The sequence below is a fragment of the Dermacentor albipictus genome, chromosome 7 (assembly GCF_038994185.2).
Source record: "Dermacentor albipictus isolate Rhodes 1998 colony chromosome 7, USDA_Dalb.pri_finalv2, whole genome shotgun sequence".
NCBI lineage: Eukaryota > Metazoa > Arthropoda > Arachnida > Ixodida > Ixodidae > Dermacentor > Dermacentor albipictus.
The window spans coordinates 29,283,518-29,308,938 of NC_091827.1; the positions used below are offsets into that span (position 1 = coordinate 29,283,518).

A 25,421-nucleotide genomic window follows, 5' to 3' on the forward strand; every position below is an offset into this window, starting at 1 on the left:
GTGGAGAGAAAGTGTCGTCTGTTTGTGTGAGGTGTAAGCAAGGTAACTTTTATTTTATTGTCATTGATATTTGAATTTCAAAGAAAAAAAAAAAACTCGGCACTTTGGTGCAAGTTGTGCTGCTCATTGATATCTACCACGCTGCCACACAATAATGGCTGTGAAACTCCCTCTTCGTAGCTTTGCTGTAAAATGTGATTGCTTTTGAAGCAGCGCACAAAACACGAACTGATGGACGATGTCAGTGTTTTCCGTGTTTCAGGCTGTCTGTGTATTGTGTGCTTTTCAAAATCGGGAAGTTGTAAATAGCCAGTTTTCTCTACCAGAATTGTGATTCAGGCCAACAACTAGCGAAATCTAACAAGCCTGTGTGTTTGCATTGGAGAACTCGCCCCCCAGTTCCTACTGCTTCGTGGCTTCTTAAACCTTTTGTTCATCTGTATAGATGGAAATCTGGTCAGAGAAAGGGAAGTGCTGCTTCACATGGCTGCATGCCTGACAGTACCTGGCAAATTTCAGTGTGCAAGATTGAAATAAGAACTACGAATCTGGGGCTGCTTGTAATTACTGTGGTAATGTGAAACTAGGCACCCCCATAGTACTAAGCACCTCTTTGAATGTCGACTACCATATTTCACAGAAAAAAAAAAAGAAATTACTGACTGCATTCATTTGATTCTAACCACCCTTTCTCGTTTCAAGTGTTCAAGCTTCAGAGAAAAAAAAAGGCAGGTAATTTTAGGTTTTTGTGGCAGTTAAGAATTAATCACTGCATGTTTGACATGGTCAGCAAATAGCGAATGTCAAGCACTTGTGATCTCCTAACAGAGGAGTGGTTATGGGATGGAATGCCGTTGCATCACGAATACAGGTGCCCATTGTCCGATGCTACTAGTGATCGCTTTTGGCAGGTGCTCAACGTTTTATTAGCTTCTTGTCGTAGTAAAAGTTGCTACTTAAGCCGCAGATAACTGCAGCCACCAATCACCTTTGCACAAAGAACAACAGATGGCCATTCCTGTCCATGTGCCAGTGACGTCACACTGCTCTCGTGTACAAACACAAAGAACGTCTGTAGTCTTTGTCAGAACTTCCAAAGGCAATCGTTGATTGACAAGGCCTGTTGTTGGGTCCCTTTGCAGGGCTTGTGTAGAACACTCAGTGCTCCGAAACTCGGGAGACAGAGGACTGCTTCCTGCTGCAGTAGCTAAGCGGCTATTCATGTTCTGCTCTTCAGCACAAGTTTGCAAGTTTGACTATTGGCCTGCATTCCTAGGGGGTGAAATGCAAAAACACTCATGCACTTAGATTTAGGTGCACGAAAGAACCGCAGTGGTCAAAATTAATTGGGATCTCTAGACAACAGTGCACCTCATAACCCACTGTGCAGGTCTCTGGACGGTAAGCTGCACAATTAAAACGTTGTGAGGGGGGGGGGGGGTGCAGTTCATTTGTGCAGTGGCACTGAAAGTTTTGATGAGGAATGCACTTTGTGAAGGGAGCTGGGAGGAATTGTGGCACACGGGAACTCGTACTTGGAACTGACGTTCCACATTTCCTGAGTTTTCTCATTGAGCTCGAGCAGAAAGGAATACGGGAAACAGTGTCTGACTTCATATCTCTGTTCTTGAATTGTGCTGTCCAGAAATGAAAGTATTTAGTGCCAGAAGAGTGCAAGCACAGGCACGCCTAAGCGCACCCAGAATAAAAGCTTGTTAGTAAAAAATAGCAGAAATTTACTTGCGCGAGTGGAAGTGACTTGAGCAAGAAAATAATATTTTGTATTTCTTGTAACCTGCTCTGCGCAGCATGCAGAGCTGTTTGGCTGGCTAAGTTATTCTGCATATTTACACTAAAGACACCTAAACGATGCCGTGCTGGGCTGAGCTGCACCATTCCAGTGGCATCACGTATAGCAACGTATGGCTGCCGTTACTGGCAGGGATTTCAAGTATCAAGCGGCAACTACAAATACACACTCTTGCATACATTTTGGAACAGGTGTAAACGAGCAACACCTTCTCGGAGCCCTTCAAGTGCAGCAGTGTTGATTCGCTCGGTGGAAATGAATGGGTGGCAAACATTCATGATGAAGTAAGTGTGTCGTAAGGTGTGACACGAAACATTGCAATTTATTTGTGCGTAAACAATGCTCTCTGTCTCTGTAGCTCAGTGGAAATGGCCAGCCTATGGAGCAGAATGTGCAGTAAACATTTCCCATACATTTGTGACCCTTGGCCTTGGTGATCTCTGTAGTTAAGCAATGTCATGAGCAGACTAAGAAAGTGAGGGCAATTTGGATTGGCCGTTTTAGCACTCAAGTCATCTGTGAGGTTTCTTCAGTGACTTGTTGCACTCTCGGGGGCTTTCACACGGTTGGACGTTTCTTGTAAGAAAAGACACTGTCATCCCCTTGAGCACAATGCTTCTAAGAAACCCATGCAGGTTTCTTAGAAAGGAAGCTTCACAGCTGGAGAAAAACTTGTCCTGGTTTGGAGATAGAACTCACCAAAGCCTTTATGGGGTGGTCACTCGATCATCCTAGCCAACCAGAAGGCCAGCTGGTCACAGAGTGAGGTGAAATTAATTGGCCGTTGGAAGCACAGAGCCATTAAACATGGGAGATTTGTGGATTTGCTACATTCAGTGACCCTGCGCTTCGAGTTGTAAATTAATTTGACATCGCTCTGCAATCTGTCATAGCCTTTCTGGTTCACTCAGGCAGTAGAGTTACTGTCCAGGAAAGGCATTGGTCCCAGGTTCAATCCCTTGACCAGTATGAATTCCTTAACTGCTAAGTTTTGTCTTAGAAAACCAAATGGGCTACGTTCTCAGCTTCGGGATGTAGATGACACTTACTCCCTTTCATGAAACTTCCTCTGCCGTGCCAATTTCCGCAGAGCTGACTTGCGCCGTTTGTAGTTTTCGGCTTGCAATGACGCGTGGTTTTCCGCATGGTGCTCCGCACAGGTGATGGCGGCGCCTCCCAAGAAGGGGGGCTACCCTTCTCGGCAGCGCCGCTTTGGGCCGGCGCCCCTGGCCTCCTTCGAGGACCTGCCCACTGATGACCAGGACAGCAGCCCTGAGGCGCGCAGCCCCGACACCCTCGTGCCCTCTGAGGTCTCCACGCCACAGGTAGGCGAGCCTCAGTGACCTGTTCACTAGTGTTTGCTGGTAGCAGTGGATGTTGCACTATTATTTTACTTGTCATGCAGTATACTACAATTATTTGGGACCTCTGTGCTAACGCTAACATTAATAAACTAGATGGAATATGAAATAAAAAAAGGTGGTACAGTTCATCCTGTAATTCATATGGTAGACCATCCGTCAGTACACTCGTAAAGAAAAGTGGATTTCCATCAGTTAGCCACTCAAATCCTATTTGTCGACTAAAGTTACTCTATCAGCTAACCAATGGACATTACAATATTTACAATTTTCACTTACCGAATTGGTTACACTACAAGAAAACAACATTCTTGATCTATTTCGCCCTTAACTGAATGAAACAACTTTAAGTTCACCTATTTCCTGTGGACCATCATCTACAATTAACTAACAAAGCTGTAAACCGAGACATGTCATCCTTTGTGGCTCAGTTACAGTGATAAGTATATATCTGTATGCTAAATGACTTTCTTCACATGTATGGCCTTTCTTTCATTGTATTGTGTTTACTAAGCTGTACCACCCAGCTATGATCTCATGATAGAGAGCACAGTATCTGTAATACATAAATAAATAACATATCTGCCAGCTTTTATGATCTTATCACAAACTGCAGAATTTTCAGAACTAGTTAACAATTATTGTAATGGCATCAGCAATTTTACAAGTTTTGATTTCCATCCGCTTTAGGGTAGAATTGATGTGAAAAAAGAAATGCAGGTACTATTTCCAACAGATTTCTCAATGCCTAATTTTTCAGACCGATTCGAATATTTGCATCTCGACCCATTCCATGAAATGACTCTATAGAACCACTATTTTGGCCATATTTGCCGGAACACTTCAAGAATAGCAGTTGTGAATATTTTTGTTTGTCTGTAGCGCAGTTTATTCTAGCTGAAACTTTAAAGGAGAGTGCCTGTTCAGAGTTACCTACTGTAAGACAAAATCTGCAAATTCGCAGCCACATTTTGATCAGTAATACACATTTTAGCATTTTTCACCACATTCAAGATGTTTTTTTTTTTTGAAGTTGACAGATCTGTGGTAATGGTGCACGGGTAAATGCTCATTGGATCCCTGAAATCACTGGAAATCTTGGAAGGGCATTCAATGCAAGCACATACAATCCTCGCTGTTTTAACAGCTAACTGCAGCACTACCTGTTTTGATAAGGTTGTGACCTTAATGCATCATTTCCTTGTTTTCATCATGTACCAATCATGCTTTTTTCCAATACTGGTCATCGTCCTTCATTATTATTTTTCATCCCCTCTTCTCATCCTTGCAGACCATCTTGGACTGATCTGTCTGAATTTTAGAAAATAAAATCTGTACAGATTCAGCGTACATGTGAAGCAAACCTTAAGTGAAGCAGGTAATTAATTACCGATGTGTACATTTGTCTTCATATTCATCCTCTGCTATGTGTAGTATTATCCACTGTTTATCTCTGTGGATGGTACAGGTTGCAACATCAATCTCGTGCAATGTTTAACCTGTTACTAATGTGGGCAACACACCAGAAATAGTTTTGTTTTTCTTGCTGAGTTCCAGTATTGAATATGAAGTTCGTGGCTAAATGTCTTCGGCCAACACTAAATGACAGGTGTCAAACGTCATTTGTTGGTTTAGAGCAAGAACACGGAACAAAGAAGAAGTTTGGCACGCAACTTGCTTTCTTTTGAAGGCACGGTCAGAGGAGACGGATTGATGCAAGATCTCCAGCTACACGGGTCTTGCACACGGGATGCAAAAGTAAATGAAATGTACATCTATAGTTCACATATGACAATAACTGTCTGTACAAATGCCAAATGAAGCCATAAGTGGCTTGAGGTGAAGCCACTGCCAATTTTCTGTCTGACGTCTCCCCATATTGCTGAGAAAGCTTCTGCAAAATATTTTTTTCTTTTCATTCATTATGCTTAGTGTTGATGTGTTTTCCACATTTAGATAGAAAATAAATGTTTTCTTTGAGTATATGTGCTGTCATTAAAGGGTTCAATTTATGTGCCTTACTGTTCGCAATCTATGCAGAAATGCAAGCACCAGTTCGAGCAGATGCACACTGTGTGCCAGTGTTAAAGGGAACACCAAATTTGCATTGAAAGCCGATAGCTTTCATTGTGTATGCTTGTGGTGAGAAAAAGACATGAGCGGGATTCCAAAACAGGTGAACAAAGTAACAAATAGCAGTGAGCTACATTCTGGCCTGCACTGTTTCAAGAATCGCACTGTGAGACGTCGGCCACAATGTCGATGCAACGGTGTTATGTGGGTGAAGGCAGTGTATGATGCCTCTCTAGGGAAGAGTGGTTATGAGATCTGCATGCCTAGAGAGGTATGAATCATATCTAAATGTGTTTAAGTATAGTGTTTTTTTTTTGTCACAGTGGCGTATGGCCAGTGACAATGTAATGGTGCAGCCCAAGTATAAGAAATTTAAGATCAAGGAAGCCATTAAATATCATATGCTATTCCATTAGGCGGTCTGTGTGTGTAAGAGGTACTTGTGAGCCAACATTAGACACATAAGTTTTACGCTGTGATTCATTGTTTGATTGTGCAGAAGAGAGGTCCACTCACTAGCCCTACATAGTTGGTCAACATTCAATACTTAAATAAGTCATCTACTTGGTGAGACATCTTACCTACGCTGAACCCTTTTGGCGTAGGCTAAGAAGATGTTGCTTTAATTTGCCCCTCCTCGTTATGAGGCTTTGCAGCATCTACTAGATGGTAAAGCCAAAATGAACATGGGTCAAGCGATTGCTGATGAACTGGATGAGAAAAAAAAGTGGCAGCAGACTTCAGGGATTCCATTGGCTCTTAAATTATTTACTGCAACATGCGCGTTCTCCCAGAGCGAAGGCCACCATGTTGTTTTTGCTTGCACACGTTTTCCTCAATATACTGCGATCACCCACTACGGGAGAATGGCCAAGAAGCCACTGGGTATAAAGTTCTAGGTTGGTGAGGGGTGGAATCGAACAAAAATGTACAGATTTAAAGTAAGAATTTGAAGAAAAATTGAAGCAGTTAACATATGTCAAGAGCCACTGTTACAATAAATGCGAGACGGCTAAGGCACATTTTTTTTTTCGATCTCATCAGTGCATGGTTACTGTATACAGACCCTTTGATAACAGAGTGCATTTGCACTATTGTGCAGGTGGAAGGGGATGTTGACTCGTTGGCGACACTGACGCCATGTGGCTCGGTGCCAACGGCCAACGGGTCTCCCTGTTCGCCCGTGGCACCGCCCCTGCTGGAGGCACCACCGCCGCCTTCCACGGATTCGCTCACTCCCGAAGAGCCCCAGCGTCGCAAAGGCTCCTGGACTGAGCTGTTCCTGCGCGGTCGCTCGCCGCAGCGCAGCAGTGGTGGGACTAGCCCCGAGCCCTCCAAAGGCTTCTTCTCGTCTTTGCTCAAGCTTGGTGGCCGCAAGTCACCCCGCAGCCCTTCGCCCCACAGCCCGTCACCTGTGCCTACCGCTCCCCGCCTTTCTGTCACCTTGCACGACGAACAGCCGGACGGTGTGCTGGACAGCTTGCCCAATAACCCAACGCAGAGTGTGCCGGATAGCATGCCGAATATAGTGCCAGATAGGGCGCCAGAGAAGAGACCAGACAAGCAGCCAAACAAGCAGCCGGACAAGCAGCCGGACAAACAGCCGGACAGCTTGCCTGACAAGCAGCCACAGGGCAATCCGAAGAAACGGCAAGACGGGACCAGTAGCAAGAAGCCAGCTTACGTGCCAGGCGAGCCACGTGCGCGGCCACAGGACCTAGAAATCAACGACCCCTTCGACCGTGCGTGCCTGCTGGAACGAGTGTGCCAGTCGCTGGCTGACATCCCCAGTGCCAGCCGTCGGGGCAGCCGCGAATCACCGGAGCCACTTTCGTCGGAGTCGGAGCTCACATTAGACGCGGTTCTTGCCAAGCAGAGTAGTCAGGATGAGTTCGAGACCTTGCTTGCTCAGGACTCGGTGGAGTCCGAAGAGTTTCTCTCGGTTGCGTCTGCAGTGGCACCACCGCCACCATCGCGCAGCCCCGTGCCCACTCGCCAGCAGCGGCTCGAGGTAGTGACCATCCCGATCGAGCGCCCGCGGAGCACAACGCCAATCAACATAGCACCGATTGAGGCGTTCCTGCCGGCAGTTTCACCGGAACCCTGCCCTCCGGATAAGATCCGGCTTTTTCTGCCCGGGGAGCAGTTCACGGGCCGTGGGCCACGGAGCCCTCGTCGCAGCTCGCTCAAGAGCTGGCTCCACTTTTGCGAGGAAGGTCTGCAGAGCCCCCGTAGCCGCAAGCGCTCCGAGGACAGCCAGGCAGCCGGCTGCTGTGACTGCCCTGGTCCGGAGGCCGCACACTCGGACTGCGCCTGTGACTGCCACCACCAATCTCCCGGAAGCAGCTCTCTGAGCAGCCCGGAGCATGCCTCCTAGAGCACATCCCACAACCGTGAGTGTCCTCCTTATTCAGCATAGCAAACGGTGCTGATGACTGATGGGATGAGTGATACGACCACGACAGGGGTGCTGTTATTGTAGAAACAACAAGTAAATAGTGCGTCTGTCCTGATCGTATTACTTGACCTTTTGTCTCTGCTGTTCGCTATGTTGAACTAGACTAACTACTCCTGCTTAGAACCCTCTTGCAGTTGTCGTTGTGTTCCAACATACTTGCTTTTGAACAATTGTTGTTCTCGGAAGTAACATAAAAACCTCGTAGATATGGTTACCATCTGTCCCAGATATTACAGGACTCTGTCATTATGGTATCCAACTAATCCCTGCAGGATGCTGTTAGAACAGCGTAGTAGAATGCATTTCTGGGATGGACTATAAATGGGCAAGAGAAAAAAAGGACTTGTTCTTCTACCATTGTTTCCTAGTGTGTTTTCTCTGCAAAACCACCAGAATTGCACCTGCTGTCTTCTTCACCTTTTGCCTTTTTATGCTGGTTTTTACCGAGACAGCCATTTGTCTTTGGTTAACATCTGAGACTTATGCATCCTGTCACATTATATTTATGCTATAAGCACACATAAGACAAAGTGCTAATTGCAACTACCCAAATCTTTCTAAGCTTCACAAATTCTATTTTTTTTTTTGCATACGTTGTCACCAGTGCATATTCCCGAGTGTCAAAATCTTGCGGCCAAAGAAAAGATGTAAAACGTGTGGCACAGCTTGAAGTAAAGCTGAACATCTGTCCGAAACGCAACAGCTTTATTGTACCTAAAGAGGTACTTTCTTGTCGATGGCTAGTGGCCAAGCCAATAACTACAAAAGCCCTTTGACAAATAAAGTATAAAATATGTCGAGGAGTATATGGAATATAACATCAGTTGCTGGAAATGAGAGTTGCTGAAATTACTCCTAAAGTAGCGAGAAAATGGTTAAGTGTCATTTTGAGGAGCTTCTGTCCAACAAATTTTGAATACGTAGCATTCTTTCTACAATTTCAACACTGTTGGGTGTGCTACAGATTTTCAGAGTGTGTGCAGTAACATGTCGACATGCCATACTGATGAGACTACTTATAGTGGTGGTGACGTCCAAAAGATAATTACTAGACAAAAGCTAAACTAGCTCGTGACCATGTTGCTTGAATTTCCGCCACATGCTTGATAGCTATTCAACGAGCCTAATCTACTATTCTACACACCTGGAATGATCGATAAAGAAGGCCACGTTAATCTATTTTAACCACTGTGCTAATGGAGAAAGCTAGCTAAAGCTAAACCTTTCATGGTAGTTCGGTGGCTATGGAATTGCGCTGCTATGCACGAGGTCATGGTTTCGACACTGGTCACGGTGGCTATGTTCCGACAGTGAATGCAGAAACACTCGTGTACCTTGCATTGGCTGCATGTTAAAGGGACTGGCAGCCAATTTTTGTGGTACCCGGTTTTCTTTTTTTTTTAAGCATAATAGGATGGTCAGGGTGTCCAAGGCTGCAGTGGCAATCTGGAGAACATCACGGAAAATTTTTTATCAGAATTTTTTTAAGTCTGCAGTTGCGATCATGATCTTGAAGTCATGCACTGGAAATAGTGATAGGTGGGCACTATACCGACTGCACGCTGGCGTTGGTGGGGGTGGTAGGATATGCCAGTAGTGCTGTTCATGTAGTGGTGGCAACCATTTACGGCACTATTAGTCCATGGAATTTTGCATATAGCAGGGAGAACACGGAACTCGGGGGAGGGGGGAAGGGAGGGGTACTCGCTCACAGACTTGTGTGTGTATAAAAGCACTCATGTGTGTGTATAAGCACTCATGTGTGTGTATAAGCACTCATGTGTGTGTATAAAAGCACTCATTGCACCCAGAGATTCCTGAGCTGGCACGCACTGCCGGGTTTGACCACCTAGCTTTTAGAGAAAAGCTCATTCGGCAGCTTTTGAATCTTGACGGTGCCAAGCAAGCACACACGCCTCCACCACCCGTCGCAAAACATGCACTCCACAAGCCGGAAAAAGTGGCAAAACGCAGAAACTGCAAGCTGTGCTATGAGCAGAAGAAAATCGAGCTCAAAACTAATGTCTTTTGCAGCACATGCCAAGTTCACTTGTGTTTTACGACTGCCCGGAACTGCTTCATCGAGTGGCACAAGAACCGTGGGACCTGAGTGGCTGACCACTGGTGCAAGCTAGATTTCACACAAAAAAAAGACAGTTGTAGATACGCGTGCCAAATTTTCACAAGCAAGAAAGGAGGCATTGTAGCACATTTTGTATATCTTGAATTTTTTTTATTATGTTTTTCCACTTTTATATCCGTGACTTTTCCAACTTTTTTATGTTGTTCTTTCAGCAAATCTTGAATTTGAGATTTTTAAAAAAATATTATATATCACTTTTAAGTCTAACCTTTCTTTATGCATGAAAGACCATCTAATTAGCTACATTTTGATAAACATTGCAGCAATATAGCGTAATGACTATTCGTAATAAAAAATAATTTTTGACACCCATCAGAATTGCCTGTTTTTTCCCCGGTCCCGAAAGAGTTAAAAGTAATTATGCAATACAATTTATATACAATATATATATATATATATGTATATATATATATACGATAATAACTTAGAAATACAGCCAGAAACATGTTACAGTGCATAGTCTAAACAATTATAGTTATTAATGGTGTGTAGAAAAGAAGTATTTGAATGTGTCAGTTTTTGCAAAATATGGAGTTAAGGTGTGCTGATGGTGGTGTCAAGTAGGTCTAGTGATAGACCTATTGCATAATGGCTGACAGCCCTATTCCCGCATTGGTGTCCTGACATCCTTGTGAAGCGTAGATGTGCAGGTGACTGTGGGACGCGCATCGGAAGTTTGTGGGCCACGTGGGCTCTACTTCAGCCCATGCCAGCCATTCATCTGTATTTCACATTAATTGTAGCAGTTAAGTGCAGGTAATAAGAATGTGTACGGTCCCCACATGGAGAGGCTAGTTATCTGCTTTTCACACGTGAGCGACAGCGTCGTCGTGAGCTGCACGTTGCTCATCTGAAGCCATGTAAACGACAGCAGTAACTTGAGCCGTGAATGATATGCTGGGTAGCGTTAGAAGTGACAAGTTGGTTTGATTGCGTTGCTATATTTCTCTTGCATTTACTGCTGAATTGCTACTGAATTATCATTAAAAACTATGCAAGTGAGATAGCCCTGTACAACCCAGACAATGAGATGCGACCTTTCTACAAATTTTCAGTAATGCAAAGCAGAGGTTAGTGTAAACATTTTTTTTCTTCTACTGTTGAAATGAGGTGAGCCATTGTGGGTGCTCTTCAGCGGGGTCAACTCCTTGTGCCCAGCGACGTGCACCGACTCGGTCCACTTCTGCCGCTGAGGGCCATCGCGTGGTAACCTATGCGTGAACCCTGCCCTGAATGTGTTGGGCAGAAGTTAGCAACACATTAGGCACCCAACATTGTGCTGTACTTGCATTTTGTGCATGGTCACTGCAGCACAGCCAATGCAGATGGTGCCAGAAATCACAACGAATGCAACAACCGGACGAACAACCTGTATATGTCATGTGTATTTTGGAAGATTATTGCTTCTCATGGGAGCATATCGAAGATGTTCTCTGCCTTGCTCACAGAGCAAAGATGAGCTGTTGCACAAGGTAGTCTGTGCAAAAAAAAAAAAAAAAGTGTGCTTCTGTGTATAGGAAGTTCAGTTGCTTTCTCATTGTGCCTTGCATAAAATATGTGGAGAAAACAATGGAAGTGAATTAGCCTTAAAAAGGCATTATGGAGATTTAGTATTTAGTTGCGTAAGCTATAATGGAAAATGGCTTTACGTAAGGCATCTACCTTTTTACCTTTTGAAGAGCTACATTGCAGCTTTCTAATGCTGTGGTATCTTAAATATTCAATCTACCCATCAAGCAATGTTGTAAACACCATGTGGATTGCTGTAGCTCTGCAGTCTGGAACTGGCCAATACTTGTCGCCATTTTATTCCCTAGCCCACCGTGATTTTGCTGGACACTCTCATTGTCCTGGTTAAGTGCAAAAGCACTCTCGCAGGGGCAAGCCCTCGTGTTGGTGTTGATAGCTTTTTGAAGTTGTGAAAAATGTCAACCTTGTATCAGATCTCAACTGAGCTGGTGAAAATGTAGCTGTGTGCCTTAGCAGTTGATGTGTTGCTCTTTAATACATGGTTGTCCATAATTTTTACGTCAAGAACCATGCATGAATAATAATGTAATCATACTTAAATTTAGGTGCACTATAAAGAACACCAGGTGGTCCAAATTTCCAGAGTCCTCTCCACTATGGCGTGCCTCATAATCAGATCGTGGTTTTGGCACGTAAAACCCCGCAATTAATTTTTTTTAAAAATAATAATGTAACCGTAGCAAAACCAGTAGCCTGTGTAGTTTCAAGGCTTTCTATGCTTTCACTAGAGCATGGAGTTCTTTGCTGTAGTTTAGCCACGATGAGAGAAAACTTGCTGCTGGGATGAAGTTGTGTAATTTCTCTGATGCCTCCACTCTCAAATGAGTGCTCATCGATGCTCCAGTCCATGTTCTTCCAAAGTCTGTTTTGACTGTGCACCCTACCTCTCAGATTCGCTCCAACTCGCTCATCATGAGGAGTGAAAATATCTGCATGAGTGCTGACAACAAGAAAGCTGATGTTGCTGCTCTCGTATGCCAGGAACGAATACCCCCGAGTATTTCACCGGCTCTGTGAAGTGCAGGCTTTCCCGCTTAACGGCACCATCTGCATTCTCAAGCAGAAAGAGGGCCATAATTTTTTATGTCTTAGACTAAAGTGAAGCCATAACATGCATTCTCTGCCTGTACGACGTGCAGATTGCCCATGCGCCAAGTCAAAATCCTTGACATGAACTCGTGAATGTGAATGAAACTAAAGAGTGAAAAATTTGTTGTAGTGCATGCTATTTCATGGGCGATGTGTCCATATGTCTATGTTGGCAAAAGTGGGGACATTGAGAAGTGGCTGAAGCAGCACCAATGTCAATTGAAGCCACACATGTTGTTAAGTGTGCTTTCTGAACATTGTGTTGCATCAGGCCATGATCAGTATGGTTGGATGAGACTTACTTCACAAGCATGTCTGTTAGGGTGCGATTCAGATGCTATGTGAGACCATTAGTCTGTGGATGGTAAGACGTAGTCAACTTGTGCTTGGTTGAGCAAGACTACAGGATGTCGGCGATGACTTTAGAAAGAAATGTCCAACCACAGTCTGTGAGCAGTTGGTGTGGAGCATGGTGTGGAGCATCATACTGCAGAATCGTGTCACGTAAAAAAAAAATCGGTGACATCTGTGGCGCAGCTTTTTGGAAGCGCTCTGGTGATGGTGTAGCGCGTGGTGTAATCTGTCGCCGCAGTGACCCGCTTGTTGCCAGACGTCGATAGAGGGAAAGGGCCAAGCAAGTCCAAGCCAGCGCGAAAGAACGGTTCCAAAGGAATGTCGAGCAGTTAAAGGCATCCAGCAGGGAGTGTCTATGGTTTTTTCGGTGCTGGCATTTCTCATACACCGCAACACATTTCCGAATGAAGTAGGCAAGGCCTGGCCAAAAGAAGCTTTGGCGAATCTAATCGTAGGTGCGAGAGGCGCCAAGGTGACCTGCCGTTGGTAAATCATGAAGTCCTTGGAGAACAGCTAATCGGAGGTGCTTAGGAATGACGAGGAGTAGGGCAGGATGGTTGGGGCGTACATTGTGGCAGTATAATACACCATCCTGGAGAATAAACAGGTGAAGGGACGAATCAGAAGGCAAAGATTCCAAGCCGTCGATCATGGCACACAAGGCAGTGTCATGGCATTGCCCCTTGGCAACATGTAGCAGCTGAGAAACGAAAAAAATGCAAGCGTCGGTTTCGGGGTCAGGGCCGGCGGGTGGTTCGCCCACTGGATAGGGTGATAACAGTCTGCGTCTTGATGTAATCGGCCCAACTTGTACACTACTGCATAAAAATATTCTTGCAGCCGCAGCGCCCAGTGACCAAGCCGGCTGGTAGGATCCTTGAGTGAGCTAAGCCAGCAGAGCGCATGGTAGTTCGTGATTACAGAGAAGTGCGTGCCATACAAGTATGGGCAGAATTCGGAAACCGCCCAGATGAGAGCCAGGCATTCACAATCTGTAATCGAATAGTTGCACTCTGCAGCTGTACGGAGGCGGCTAGCATAGGCAATAACACGATCTTGGCCCTGTTGGCGCTGGGCTGTTGGCACGGCTCTGATACCGTGACCACTGGCATCGGTACGCACCTTTGTAGAAGAGGACGGGTCAAAGTGGGCCAGTATAAGTTCTGTGGTGAGAATGTTGGTGAGGTGGGCAAATGCGGCAGTTGAGTGGGGCCCCACATAAACGGCATGTCCTTCTTCACAAGACCAGTAAATGGTCGGTCAGTTCTTGCGAAGTCTTCAATGAAGCATCGGAAGTAGGAACAGAGTTCTACAAAGCTTCAGACGTCTTTGACAGACTTAGGTACAGGACAAGACGTGGCAGCACGAATTTTCTCCGGGTTTGGTTGAATACCGGAAGCATCAACAAGGTGGCCCAGCACTGTAATCTGCCGGCGAACAAAGTGATAATTCGATGAATTTAGTTGGAGCCCAGCTTCGCGGAAGGCTTGAAGAACAGCTGATAAGCACTCAAGGTGTGTCTCAAACGTAGGCGAAAATACGAGAACATCGTCTAGGTAGCAGAGGCATGTTGACCATTTGAACCTTTGAAGCAAAGAGTCCATCATGCGTTCGAACATTGCTGGGGCGTTGCATAGACTGAATGGCATAAATTTGAATTGATATAGACTATCAGGGGTGACGAATGCAGTCTTCTCTTGGTTCTTTTCATCCACAGAAATTTGCCAATAACCAGACCAAAGGCCTATTGATGAAAAGTAGTTGGCACTGTGGAGACAATTGAGGGCGTGGTCAATGCCAGGCAAGGGGTAGACATCTTTCTTGGTAATGTGGTTTAGATGACAATAATCTATGCAGAAGCACCATGTGCCATCTTCCTTTTTTACAAGCACTATGGGCGACGCCCAAGGGCTCAACAAAAATTCAGCAATGCCTTTGGCAAGCATCTTGTTCACTTCATCTTGAATAACCTTACACTCTGAAGCAGAAATTCTACATGGCCGGCGATGAATGGGACTGGCATCACCAGTACTGATGTGATGCTTAACAATTGAAGTCTGGCCCATTTGGCAATTGTCGAGGTCAAAGAAGTCGTGGTAGGAAATCAAAAGGCGACACAGAGCTGCTGCTTTTTCAGGCAATAGGTCCGTAGCAATTATGGTACGAAATGGTGCCTCAGGGCAAATAGCATCCTGTGGACATGGTGAAGAATCTGAGCAGACGTCTACGGGAAATGTTGTGACGTGGCCATCTCCGATAGCACGGAGTTGAGTCCGAGGGTTAGGTCACGTGGACAATTGGACAGCACTGTAAAAAGAACCAGAATGTGGCAGTTGGCGATACTTATACGGGAAGTACACATTCCAGTGACGTCAGCAGTGCTGCCATTGGCCATGCATACGGCTCGAGTAGTAGGAGGTGTGAGAACCTTCCTCAGTCGACGACTGAGGTTGCAACTCATTATTGAAACGTGGGCTCCAGTATCTATTAACACCATCAAAGGGACACTGTCAACATGAACATCAACTAAGTTCTGGTTAGTTGGGAGCGTCAGTAGAGGATTTCGTCTCGATGAAGATAATGCAGCACTACCCCCAGGAGCTGCATGGTCTAGTTTTCCATCCAAGAGGGTCCATAACTGGTCGGCGATGAATAGCGGCATGGCTGGGGCAACGGGACCGACGGCACTGAGGTGATGGCGAATGAGCAGGACGACTGTCACCGACGTATGCGTCAGAGGTAGGAGGCATACGGCGAGGCAAGTAACGGCGCGGGTCGGCGTATGGGCGAGGAGACGAGAAAAAGGAGCTCAAATATGGTGACGTCCAGGAGGTGCGGCAGTGGCAAGCGATGTGGCCAATGCGAAAGCAACGGAAGCAAATTCACTTGTTGCCCAGACCTCTCCACTATGTAGGGTTGCGGTATCTGGGAGGGGAGTACAGATCGTTGTGAGGCGTAGCTGGCAGCACCAGTTGGGCGTCATGTTGGGAGATGGAGCAGGCAGCGGGAAAACCTAGGTTTTCAAATCCTTGCCGCACAACTACCTGAATGAGAGAGATTGCTGGGGCTGATTGGTCAATGGCGGGGTCAAGTGGGTGCGGATGGAACGGTGCAGGACTTGCAGCCTCAAGCTCGCAGTGAACAATACGTGTGATGTGCTCATTTAAGGGTGGTGAAGCAGTCGACGTCGCAGCCATGTTGGGGAACTGGGAGAACTGTGGAATGACGCGGCAGCCTTTGGCAAGCTCAAAGCATAGGCATTCTTTGACAGTGACTTCGATTGGGCACCAACAAGTTTAACACATTGTTCGTGATCCCTTTGAGTATGTGGCCGACTTTGTCAACCTCGGCCATTTTCTCGTTGACTTTCCGGCAAAGAGTATGCATGTCTTGTATGTACGAGACATACGATTCAGTAGAAGACTGAACTCGGGTAGCAAGCTCTTTTCAAGCAACCAGCTGCTGACTGGTGGGATTTCCAAAGAGGTCGCTGAGCTTTTCTTTGAAAGCATCCCAGCTAGAGATCTCGTCCTCGTGTGTCTGGAACCAGACACGAGGAGTTTCGCCCAAATAGAATAGGACATTTGCTAGCATAATGGTAAGGTCCCAGCGGTTGTTTCGGCCAACACGCTCGTACAGGCTGAGCCAGTCCTTGGCGTCGACATTATCTTGGCCGGAGAATATGCCAGGATTGCGGAGATTAGTAACCGTAACATACGTTGTTGGAGTCGCAGAAGTAAAAGGAGACAAGGTGTAGAAGTCGAGAAGTTGAAGGAGACGAAAGCAGGACGGTGCGTCCACTGCGGAGCTCCGTGGCGAGGACGGGGAAAGGCACCCTCCACCAAAATGGTACGCGAATGAAGGATTAAGAACTGGGGACTATTTACAAAGTATATTTACAAAAGATAACTGCAGCGCCGGCCAGTTCAGCCAAGTGCTCGAGAGCCAGAGAGCGTTCGTCGTCTTCGTTGGGGCGCCTGCGTGCATCGTCCACAAGAAGCACACAATATGCATGTATCAGTATTACCTAGTATTAGGCATGTATGATTGCAAAAGAAAAGAACCAACAGTGTGTGTCTATTTAGAGTGGCTTAATATCCAAATCATGACAGACACTCGACCAAAACGATGGAAATTTGCCACCTGTGTACGCTAGGTGTCCGACATGTTTTCATCTCGTTTGTGAACAAGGCTGCTATGAAGGAGCTGAAACATTTTAAGTTTACTAAATTGTCTGTGGTCGGTGTTTTGTCTTCTTTTTGATCGTCTGATTTCTTTTCATGCTAATCATCGTTGTTGTTCCCTCACCTTGCGTCCTCGGGTATCGGCCTTCATCCTCTGTGTGCGCTGTTAAACAGTGCGTGTGTGTGCATGTGTCTGAGCAGCATGCTCACGCTCCAAGCCGCTTCCAAACCGTCATATGCTTATGGTTCCTCTTGTTGCAGTGTGCATCCTTGTGTATGTATGCACTCTTTGATTTTATGCACTGCTGCTTCGGCTGTTTGTGCTCATACGTGCATTTGTGCACGGCACTTCTCTCGCACTTGTCTACACATTCTACTCCTTGTCGTTTACTTTCGTGGTACGTCATTGCCCCACCATGCCATGACTGTGTTGTACCACAAACTAGGTTTCCCAGGAAAGGAAAGAAAATGCTAAGCCCCATTTTAGGTGGTACCATTCATTCTGGTAGTGTAACGGCGCCTGACCCAGCTAGGTGAAACAGCGTGGGCGGCGGGTGTTCTTTTGTCAGGGTGAACGACGCATTAGTGGCAAAATCTGCGAATTGCTCCCTATTTCCCACCTCATTCTCGCTCCCCATTTTCCCCATTCGCCGGCAGGGGGAGCGGTCGCGCGACGAGCGAAGTGCGAACTACTACCATCGTGCTTACTGTTACTGGCACGCGCGCGCGCGTAGTATACTACCACGGAACACCCATCTACCTACTATGACGTCGCCCGGATGAGCCTGGGTTTTCAGGTAGCGGCGGCGCGCGCGTCGTTCGGCGGCTGCGCATCCCGACTCCCGTCTCCGCCGCCGGCATCGCCGGCGAAGTATCGGTTGCGGGGCGCTGCGCGCGGATCGAAGTCGTTCTTCGCGCGTCCTGAAGGGGCGCGCCAGCCATGCCATAAGCTAGCTGCGGAGCCGCCCCTGAAGTGCTGCTGCTGCTGCTTCGACGAGACCCGGGGGCAACTCCATTCGGCATGCCTCATTCTGTGTGCGACGGCACGCCGCAGGGACCAGGACGGGTGAGCGAGCGAGCGAGGTATAACCGTCCGCGCAGCTGCTCCGGCGCGGCGGGCTGCGGCGTAGTCGACGACGATCGGCGTGTGCCGACGGCCTTCTCCGGTGCCAGTGGTCTCTGGCGCGCGGTCGCGCGCGCGCGCGCGCGCTGTGGGTTATCGATCGGGAAAAAGATGGCGAGCTCGCACTCCGGTAACCCCGTGGTGGTGCGGTCTGGGTCGGCCCCGGCTTGTGCGCGCGTTCGCGGATCTTCGTCATCCCCGCCGGCAGAGGTTGTGTACGACGCGTCGTCCTGTATATCCTCCCCGGTATACGTACGTGTGTACCGCGCGCGTTGTGTGTCGATCATCGTCCCCTTCGGGAGCGTGACCTCGGCGTCGAGATTTGCGGATCGTCGTTCTGTGCCTTCTGCTCCGATTTCGCAGTCTCGGGGCTTGCTTGGTGTTGCGGAATAAGCCTTCTCTCTCTCTTTTTTTCCCCCCGGCTCCGTCGTGATATCCCTTGCTCCTCGAGAGAAAAATTACCTTGTCCTGAAAGGGTTGTGAAAACTCTGCAGCGGTTGTGTCAACGCTCGTATAGCTGCGTAACGCATAAATGTGGGCACTTCGGTTGAAGAACGGAAGGGATTCGGAGATTTGCGGCGCTGGCTTTTTTCACCTCCCCCCTCATTAGTTTGCCGCTGTCGATGATTAGGGCATACATGCACGGGCCATTGCATCTCGCGCAGAAATGCTTCGCTGGACCCTTTCGTGTAAGGGAGACTGGATAATCTGTTGGGTTTGTCGGTTGCCGCCGGTAGAATGCCGGCTCAAAAGACATCAGCCCTGAAGGAGGTGACCGCGCGTGAGGTAGCTCCTTTGAACATTGCACGTCCTAAATTTGCTCTTAATTTCCTCAAAACATATTTGAAGATGGGTTAAATTCCTCATGTGCAGCAGCATATTATTCCTCCTTCTGGACGAGCCTGGGTTGACCATGTATCTATCTTCTACTTCGTGCCTTGGACTCGGAACCGAGTCTACGTGGGTCACAAAGGCCTTTGACGCTTTTCGGGTTTCTCTGACATGCAGTTGATGAAAGCAGGGGAGTGCTTTCGTGTCCAGGGGAGGCGCTGTAGGAATTGAAGCGAAATCGCTTCTTGCCTACAGGGTACCCGTTGTGAGGCAGCTGTCGGGTACATATAGTACGTGTTGTCAAGAGCCGTGTTGGGAGGACGTGATTTGACGCGAGATTTTTTTCACGACTGCGGTTGGCTTCGCAATGTTGCTCTGCGCCGAGTTGCCGAAGGAATAATTTCGTTTCACAACTGAAGGTGACCTTCGTGCTTGCCCAAACTGCAACCTCACAAGGAGAGGCTTGGTGTAAAGGTTTCTGACGTTAATATGCGACGTGTACCGATTCAGTTTGTTGGCAGCGTATAGTCTGCAGAAGGTGCGGACACCTTCACCTGCGGTCCACAGGTGAACGTGCGAAGAACGCCAGCGATACTTGAGCAATGCGCGAAGACATGACAGTTATATGCCGAAGAAAAATAGTGCTACTCTGCCGTGAAAGCACTGTAAACGTAGTCCTAAACAATTCTGCTCGGCGTTGGTTCATGCTTTGGCTCCCAACCACTTGGGTAGTTAGTGTCATGAACAGGCGATTTCTATTCAACTACACTGGGAATATTAACAAAACTTGGTCCAATCCGCCGCGGTAACCTAGTGGGTATACGGCTTCGTGTTGCTGAACTTCCAGGAGGCGGGATCAAATCCCGGCCGCGGCGGCCGCATTTCAATGGGGGCGAAATGGAAAAAAAAAAAAGAACAAGCTAATGTACCGTGCATTATTACGGTGCCTAAATTAATACGCAGTGTCCTGCTGTGGCGTACCTCGTAATCAGATCGTTGTTTTTGGCTCGTGAAAGGCTAGTATTTAATTTAAAAGACAATTTGATAAGTTTTACCAGCATTTGCTAATTCCAGCTCTGTGTAAAACGTTTTCTGTGGCGCCCGTTGCAGCTTCCTAAAAGTGGTTGCACGCTTGCTAACCGAATTTTTCGCTTGAACGCAATCCTCATGAAGATTTCGAAAAACAAAGTACGATGTGAAGTTTCGCGTTGCCCGGAGTGCGGTTTAGCTCGAAATTGATGTGGGGCGCTGTTATACGCGTTTCACCTTCAGATGCAGCTTCACAGCAATGAAAGTTTCGCCTGTAGATGCGGCTTCACGGCAGTGGGGCTCTTGTTGCGGCGAAGCCGCACTTTAATGCGAAACTTGCGTTGCAGTGAAGCAGAGGATGAAGGCGCGCTCAGCATTGAAGCGGAAGCGCGTTTTAACAGTGAAAGCACTGAACATACAAAACGTGATTGTTTCTTGAGGTTTGATTGGAGTATCAGTTGTTCCTTGTATGTTTTACAGATATTTACAAGTGCCTGGACATTGTTGTATGTGGTTATTTGCACGGGTTAGGTAGTTGGTCTCCTCCTCCTATTTTTTCTTCATTTTCCGAGGGTTGTTATTTGGGCGTTAGGGTCGCGTGCAGCGACGAGTTATACGCGTGAAAAGACGGTACTTCAGAAGCTGTGAACATATGCTTGGTGGCATTTTTGAGATACCATTTATGACCATGGGGTATCACAAACACTAAGTAAATAGAGAAACCAGTGTTGAAAGCAAATTTGTAGTATTGGTAGCTCAATCAGTTTCAGAGCGTTTCTCAAGTACTGCTCAGCCATGCTGTGTACAAACCACAGGGACAGCATAACGTTTGAATATCCTTGATGATTCAATGTGCTATTCCTTAATTAGTGAACACTGAAAAGTACCGTTAGGTATTTGTAGCTGGTACAACTTATGGGCTGAGGTCAGGATGTTCTCTTAAAGGATAACATGTGACAAGGTTGCACAGTATGCAGCAGTTTAAGACGCAAGAGTAGCAAATAGTAGCGGTTAATTAATCTTCACATTGTAAGGGCATTGTAACACTGTGAATCTAAGGTGGTACTACACTTTGGTTTATACCGGCCACGGCTGCCGCATTTCTATGGGGGCAAAATGTGAAAACCCCCATGTATTTAGATTTAGGTGCTCATTAAAGAACCCCAGGTAGTCGAAATTTCGGGAGTCCTCCACTACGGTTTGCCTCATAATCGGAAAGTGGTTTTGGCATGTAAAACCCCATAATTTAATTTTTAACACTTTGTTTTATTATGCTGTGTACTTAGCGCAGCTTATAGCTCTGTGCTCCAGTTAAATGAAAGTGCAAGCGGTCACGATGCAGAACCTTGGTGTCAGCGTTACCAAGCGGTATTTGTTTCCCCACTTGGTTATTGCATGGCTTGTTCTTGTGGCACATGGCTTCAACTTATCACTATGATTACCTTGTTACTACACTTACCTTATGTATACCCTGTATAAGGTGAAGAAACAGCTCCTGCTGATAACATTAAAATGTGTCACTTAGGCTTCAGTTGCCCTTTGTGCCATTAGCCATGAGTTGACGAAGTGAGAACTCCCATTCTTTTTTTTCTTTTTGCAGGGTAGTGTTAGGAGATGAATTTCCTCAAAAAGAAGATCAAGGGCCACAAGCGAGGAGGCCCAGAGAGTGACGAGGTTGAAGCGGCCATCTATGCCAAGCAGCTAGCCGAGGGCCAGCAGTCACAGCAGCCGCCAGAAGGCGCCGCCAAGGAGCATACCGGCGAGGAGTGGCGCTTCTTTGAGCAGCTGACGCAGCGCGTACAGGACACTGTGTACAAGACCCAAACCACCCTAAACAAGATAAAAGAGAGCTCTGCCATCACTGAACTCACCCGGCCTGACTACTACCTTGAATCTGCTGCCGCGCCTACCGATCCTGCCAGCCCAGCCAGATCGTGGGTGAACTTCGAGGAAAGTGAGGGTGCAGAAGTAGCGGGGCCCTCCACGGGCAGCTCAGAGCAGGCTAAGGAGCCGGTTGGAGATTTGGTGAAGGACCTTGTGAGCGAACCATCCGGTGAGCTCGTTAGCGAATCAGTTAGTTCTCCACCGGAAACTCAGCCGGCTGCTGACGACGACCAGGCCAGGAAGCTCCTCGAAGAGTTTGGCTTTGGCATCGAGGAGCCGCCTCCACCGCCACCTTCAAACGCACCTCACCTTGACCTACTCAGTGGTTTTGGTGTTGAGGAACCACAGCCCTCAGAAGCCCTTCACGTAGACATCAGTGATCCCTTTGACACGTCATTTGTTGACACACTCACAACAAGCACCGAACCTGACCCCTTTGACACTTCATTTGTGGATTGCTGCGTTGCTGCCAAGGAGGTGCCACCACCACCTGTTGAGGCTGACGGCAGTGAAGCCAGCCCAGAGATGAGCAACCCATTTCTCACCGATGCATCTGCTACGACTGGTGAAACTCTCTTCAGTAGTGGTGATGTTGGCGACGTTGCGCCCGATGTCCCGAACTTTTTTTCAGGTTCGCGCAGGTCGAGCACAAACCCTTTTGACAACCTCGAGGAAGACTTGGCATTCTTTCAGGCGACCCTTGTGGGTGCAGAAGAAGCAAATGCGACGCAGAGTGAGGCCAGTAACCTTTTGCAGGACATTGCAGCAACGTTTCCGTGTGAGTCCGAAGCCACTGTGCACCAACCGCCAAGTAGCGATCCCTTTAAGTCCAGCGAGACTGAGCAGCGGCAGCAGCCTGTGTCTGACCTGTTTGTGGGTGAGCATGAAATGGCACCGGATGCCTTCCAGGTTGCTTTTGGCAAGGCAAGCTTTGACCAAGGCCTCTCACCCGACAAGTGTGGACTTTCGGGAGGCACCTTTGTTGACACGTCTCCGGAGGAAGCTGGAGGCTCGCCAGTGGAGCCTATTGGCTCATTTGATCCTTTTTCAGACCTCAGCCGAGAGAGCCAGGAGCCCATTCCAGCTGCTCTGGCCAGCATCACACCACAGAGGGAGGATGTGAGCCCGTTCGACATTGGGCCCAGCGATAAACGGGAAGCGCCTGCTGCAACCAACGGTAAGCCTGAGCCATTTGCAGACTTTGCTACCAGTGAAGTGCCACCCACATCTTCAGAGTGTGATTTCTTTGGAAAAGATTCAGGTGCTACTTCAGCTGTGATAGCCTCTGATGACCCGTTTCATTCAGGCAATGTTGCTTCTCCACCTGCGCCATCTAGTGATGACCCATTCAGTTCAAGCAGATTGGCTGCTCAGCCTAAAACGACCGGTAACGACATCTTTGCGACTAGCAGTTTAAATGCTTCGGTTGCCACTGGCAGTGACCCGTTTCAGACGACTGATGTCACTGCTACTACATCTGTGGTGAGTGATGGTCAGGACCTCTTCGATACAAGTGATGCAGCCGACCCTGCTACGACTGTCGCTAATGCCTCCTTCAGCAATGGCGCCTTCGGTGCTCCTGTCATACCAGCGAGCGATGACCCGTTCCAGACAAGTAGCACTGCCGCTCCAGCCATGGCAAGTGGCAACAGCTTGTTCGACACAAATGACATCCTTGCTGCAGTTGGAATGGCAACCGATGATGATCCTTTCAGTGCAAGCAACATTGCTGCCACGGTTCCCCCACCTGGTCCTGACCCTTTTGACACAAGCAACATCCAGCTTGAGCCTGCAAAGAATGCTGTCCCCTTCACGGATACGACTGCCTTTGAAGCATTCGCGGCAAAATTTGAGCAGGCCATCGAAAAATTTGAGGACACCACCCTGGCACCCGCATTTGACGACCTCGACCAACAATCGCTGCAGGAGGATGATGATGCAGGCTTCGGTAGCATGGACATTTTCGACCCCTTTGCGCCCAAGGTGCCACCGCAGCCCAAGGCATCTCCAAAGGCTCCCGTCAAGGAAGTCTCGCAAGATTCGTTTGACGACGATGATGTGGGACCTGACCTGTCTGTTGTAATCCGACCGAAAATGCGGGAGGTCGCTGCACCAGATCTGGTCAGCCTTGAGCCACCGCCCAAGCTGCAGCCGCCGCCGAAGTCACCCGTGCGGTCTCGGTTCAATCCATTCGACCGGGGTGCAGCAATTCGAGATGAGCCAGTGGTCGACGAGGTGGGACCCACGCCGGCATTGGGGGATGCCGCGACCATGCAGCGCGAATCGGCAGAGAGTCCATCGACACCACTCTTCGATGAAGATACATCACAGCCACTCGAGGAGTTTCGGCCAAAGTTTGAAGGCGACGGCTGGGAGATGATGCTACGACATCCGAACAAGAAGAAAATCACGGGCAACCGGTACTGGAAGAAAGTGTTTGTGCGCATGACTGACCAGAACATCCTCTACTTACACAACAGCAGGGAGGACGCTGACCCTTTTCAAGAGGTTCCGCTTCAGGTGAGAAATCAGTGCAAATACTGACATACACACATTGTTTATCGTTTTTGGATGCCCGTTTTTCACCGAGTAACCACTGTTGAATAGATTTTGCTCAGCCCAAGTTGCGCCTGTATGTGTCAGAACATTCCCAAATGTTGCTGTCGTTCCTGTAGCAAAAGAATCACTTCTAGTCACATTGTATGCACGACAGGAATAGTGGTGTACATTCTGAAATGTACATGAACACCAGAAATTACGCTGGAGTGTGCAATGAGTCTTGTAAATAGCCGATGCGTGCTTGACTTGTAGATCAGATTTCGATGACCGATTGTGCTCACCGCTATTACTGTGCTTTGAGTATTGCTTTTCTTGGCACAAGTTTGCCCATAAAGAGTTTGATTCATGATGCAGTTTCACACTGACTGGTTGTTGGCCATCACTATGTTGTGAAAGTATGCTCGCATGCCTGGAAATGTTAGGTACTGTATTTTCCCAAACCTAAGCACCCATCTTTCTTGCGCTCTTGCTGAAGAAAGCCAGGGAGGATGTTCAAATGTTGAAGCACGTAACGTGATACTGCAAATCCACAGTTTGAGTATCATAAGGTTAAAGTCAAAAGCCATTTCAAGCACTGTAGGAGGTGGGGGGGTGTAACTGTAAGTTTAGGTAAGTTGCCACTTACAATCGCAGTGCTATACTGTAGTTGCTCATTCAAACTATCGGTTGATGTGGAGCTTGCTTGTTTGCCACTTGAGAAGCTGCTTTTCCTTGCCCTGTGGCAAATTTCCTTCAGTTTTATTGGTGCTGTCTGTGACACCTTCTTCCATGCCAATGGCATGGGGGAGATGATGGAATTTTTAATATGAAGGCATTTACATTCATGTGCAGATCTTACTGCAGGCTGTTTCATTCTAAGAACAAAGAAAAATGCTGTGCTCAGGTTTGAGTGGTGCTTGCAGTCACTTCTTGATGTAAAAATGGTGACTTCTTGATGTGAAAGGTAGGCCTTTCGTTGCTAACTGGAAGAAACTACCATATCTTCCAGTATAT

At 47.4% G+C, this 25,421-nt stretch overlaps 2 protein-coding genes across 3 annotated transcripts in view; both read left to right on the plus strand.

Annotated features, from left to right (window-relative positions):
- Positions 1-2,973: 2,973 nt before the first annotated feature.
- Positions 2,974-7,621, plus strand: LOC135917458 (proteoglycan 4-like). The gene is made up of 2 exons (XM_065451018.1): positions 2,974-3,135; positions 6,347-7,621. Exons 1-2 carry the CDS (start codon positions 2,974-2,976, stop codon positions 7,619-7,621), a joined length of 1,437 nt encoding a protein of 478 aa, XP_065307090.1.
- The window catches only part of stnB (stoned B), a 44,619-nt gene continuing 26,696 nt past the window's right edge, over positions 7,499-25,421 (plus strand). The window contains exons 1-2 of one of the 2 annotated variants that reach the window (XM_065450975.1): positions 7,499-7,637; positions 21,586-24,389. In XM_065450975.1, coding sequence (XP_065307047.1) covers positions 21,600-24,389 — 2,790 coding nt within the window. In that variant the 5' untranslated portion in view covers positions 7,499-7,637; positions 21,586-21,599. Of the gene's footprint in view, positions 7,638-17,929; positions 18,069-21,585; positions 24,390-25,421 lie in introns of those variants that run through there. The other variant, XM_065450976.1, reaches the window with a different exon arrangement.

Bases quoted from the DNA above. Each gene is read 5' to 3' on its own strand.
- LOC135917458 (XM_065451018.1), top strand. From the start codon at position 2,974: ATGGCGGCGCCTCCCAAGAAGGGGGGCTACCCTTCTCGGCAGCGCCGC. The intron at 3,136-6,346 runs GTAGGCGAGCCT...ACTATTGTGCAG, and splicing joins CTGAGGTCTCCACGCCACAG to GTGGAAGGGGATGTTGACTC.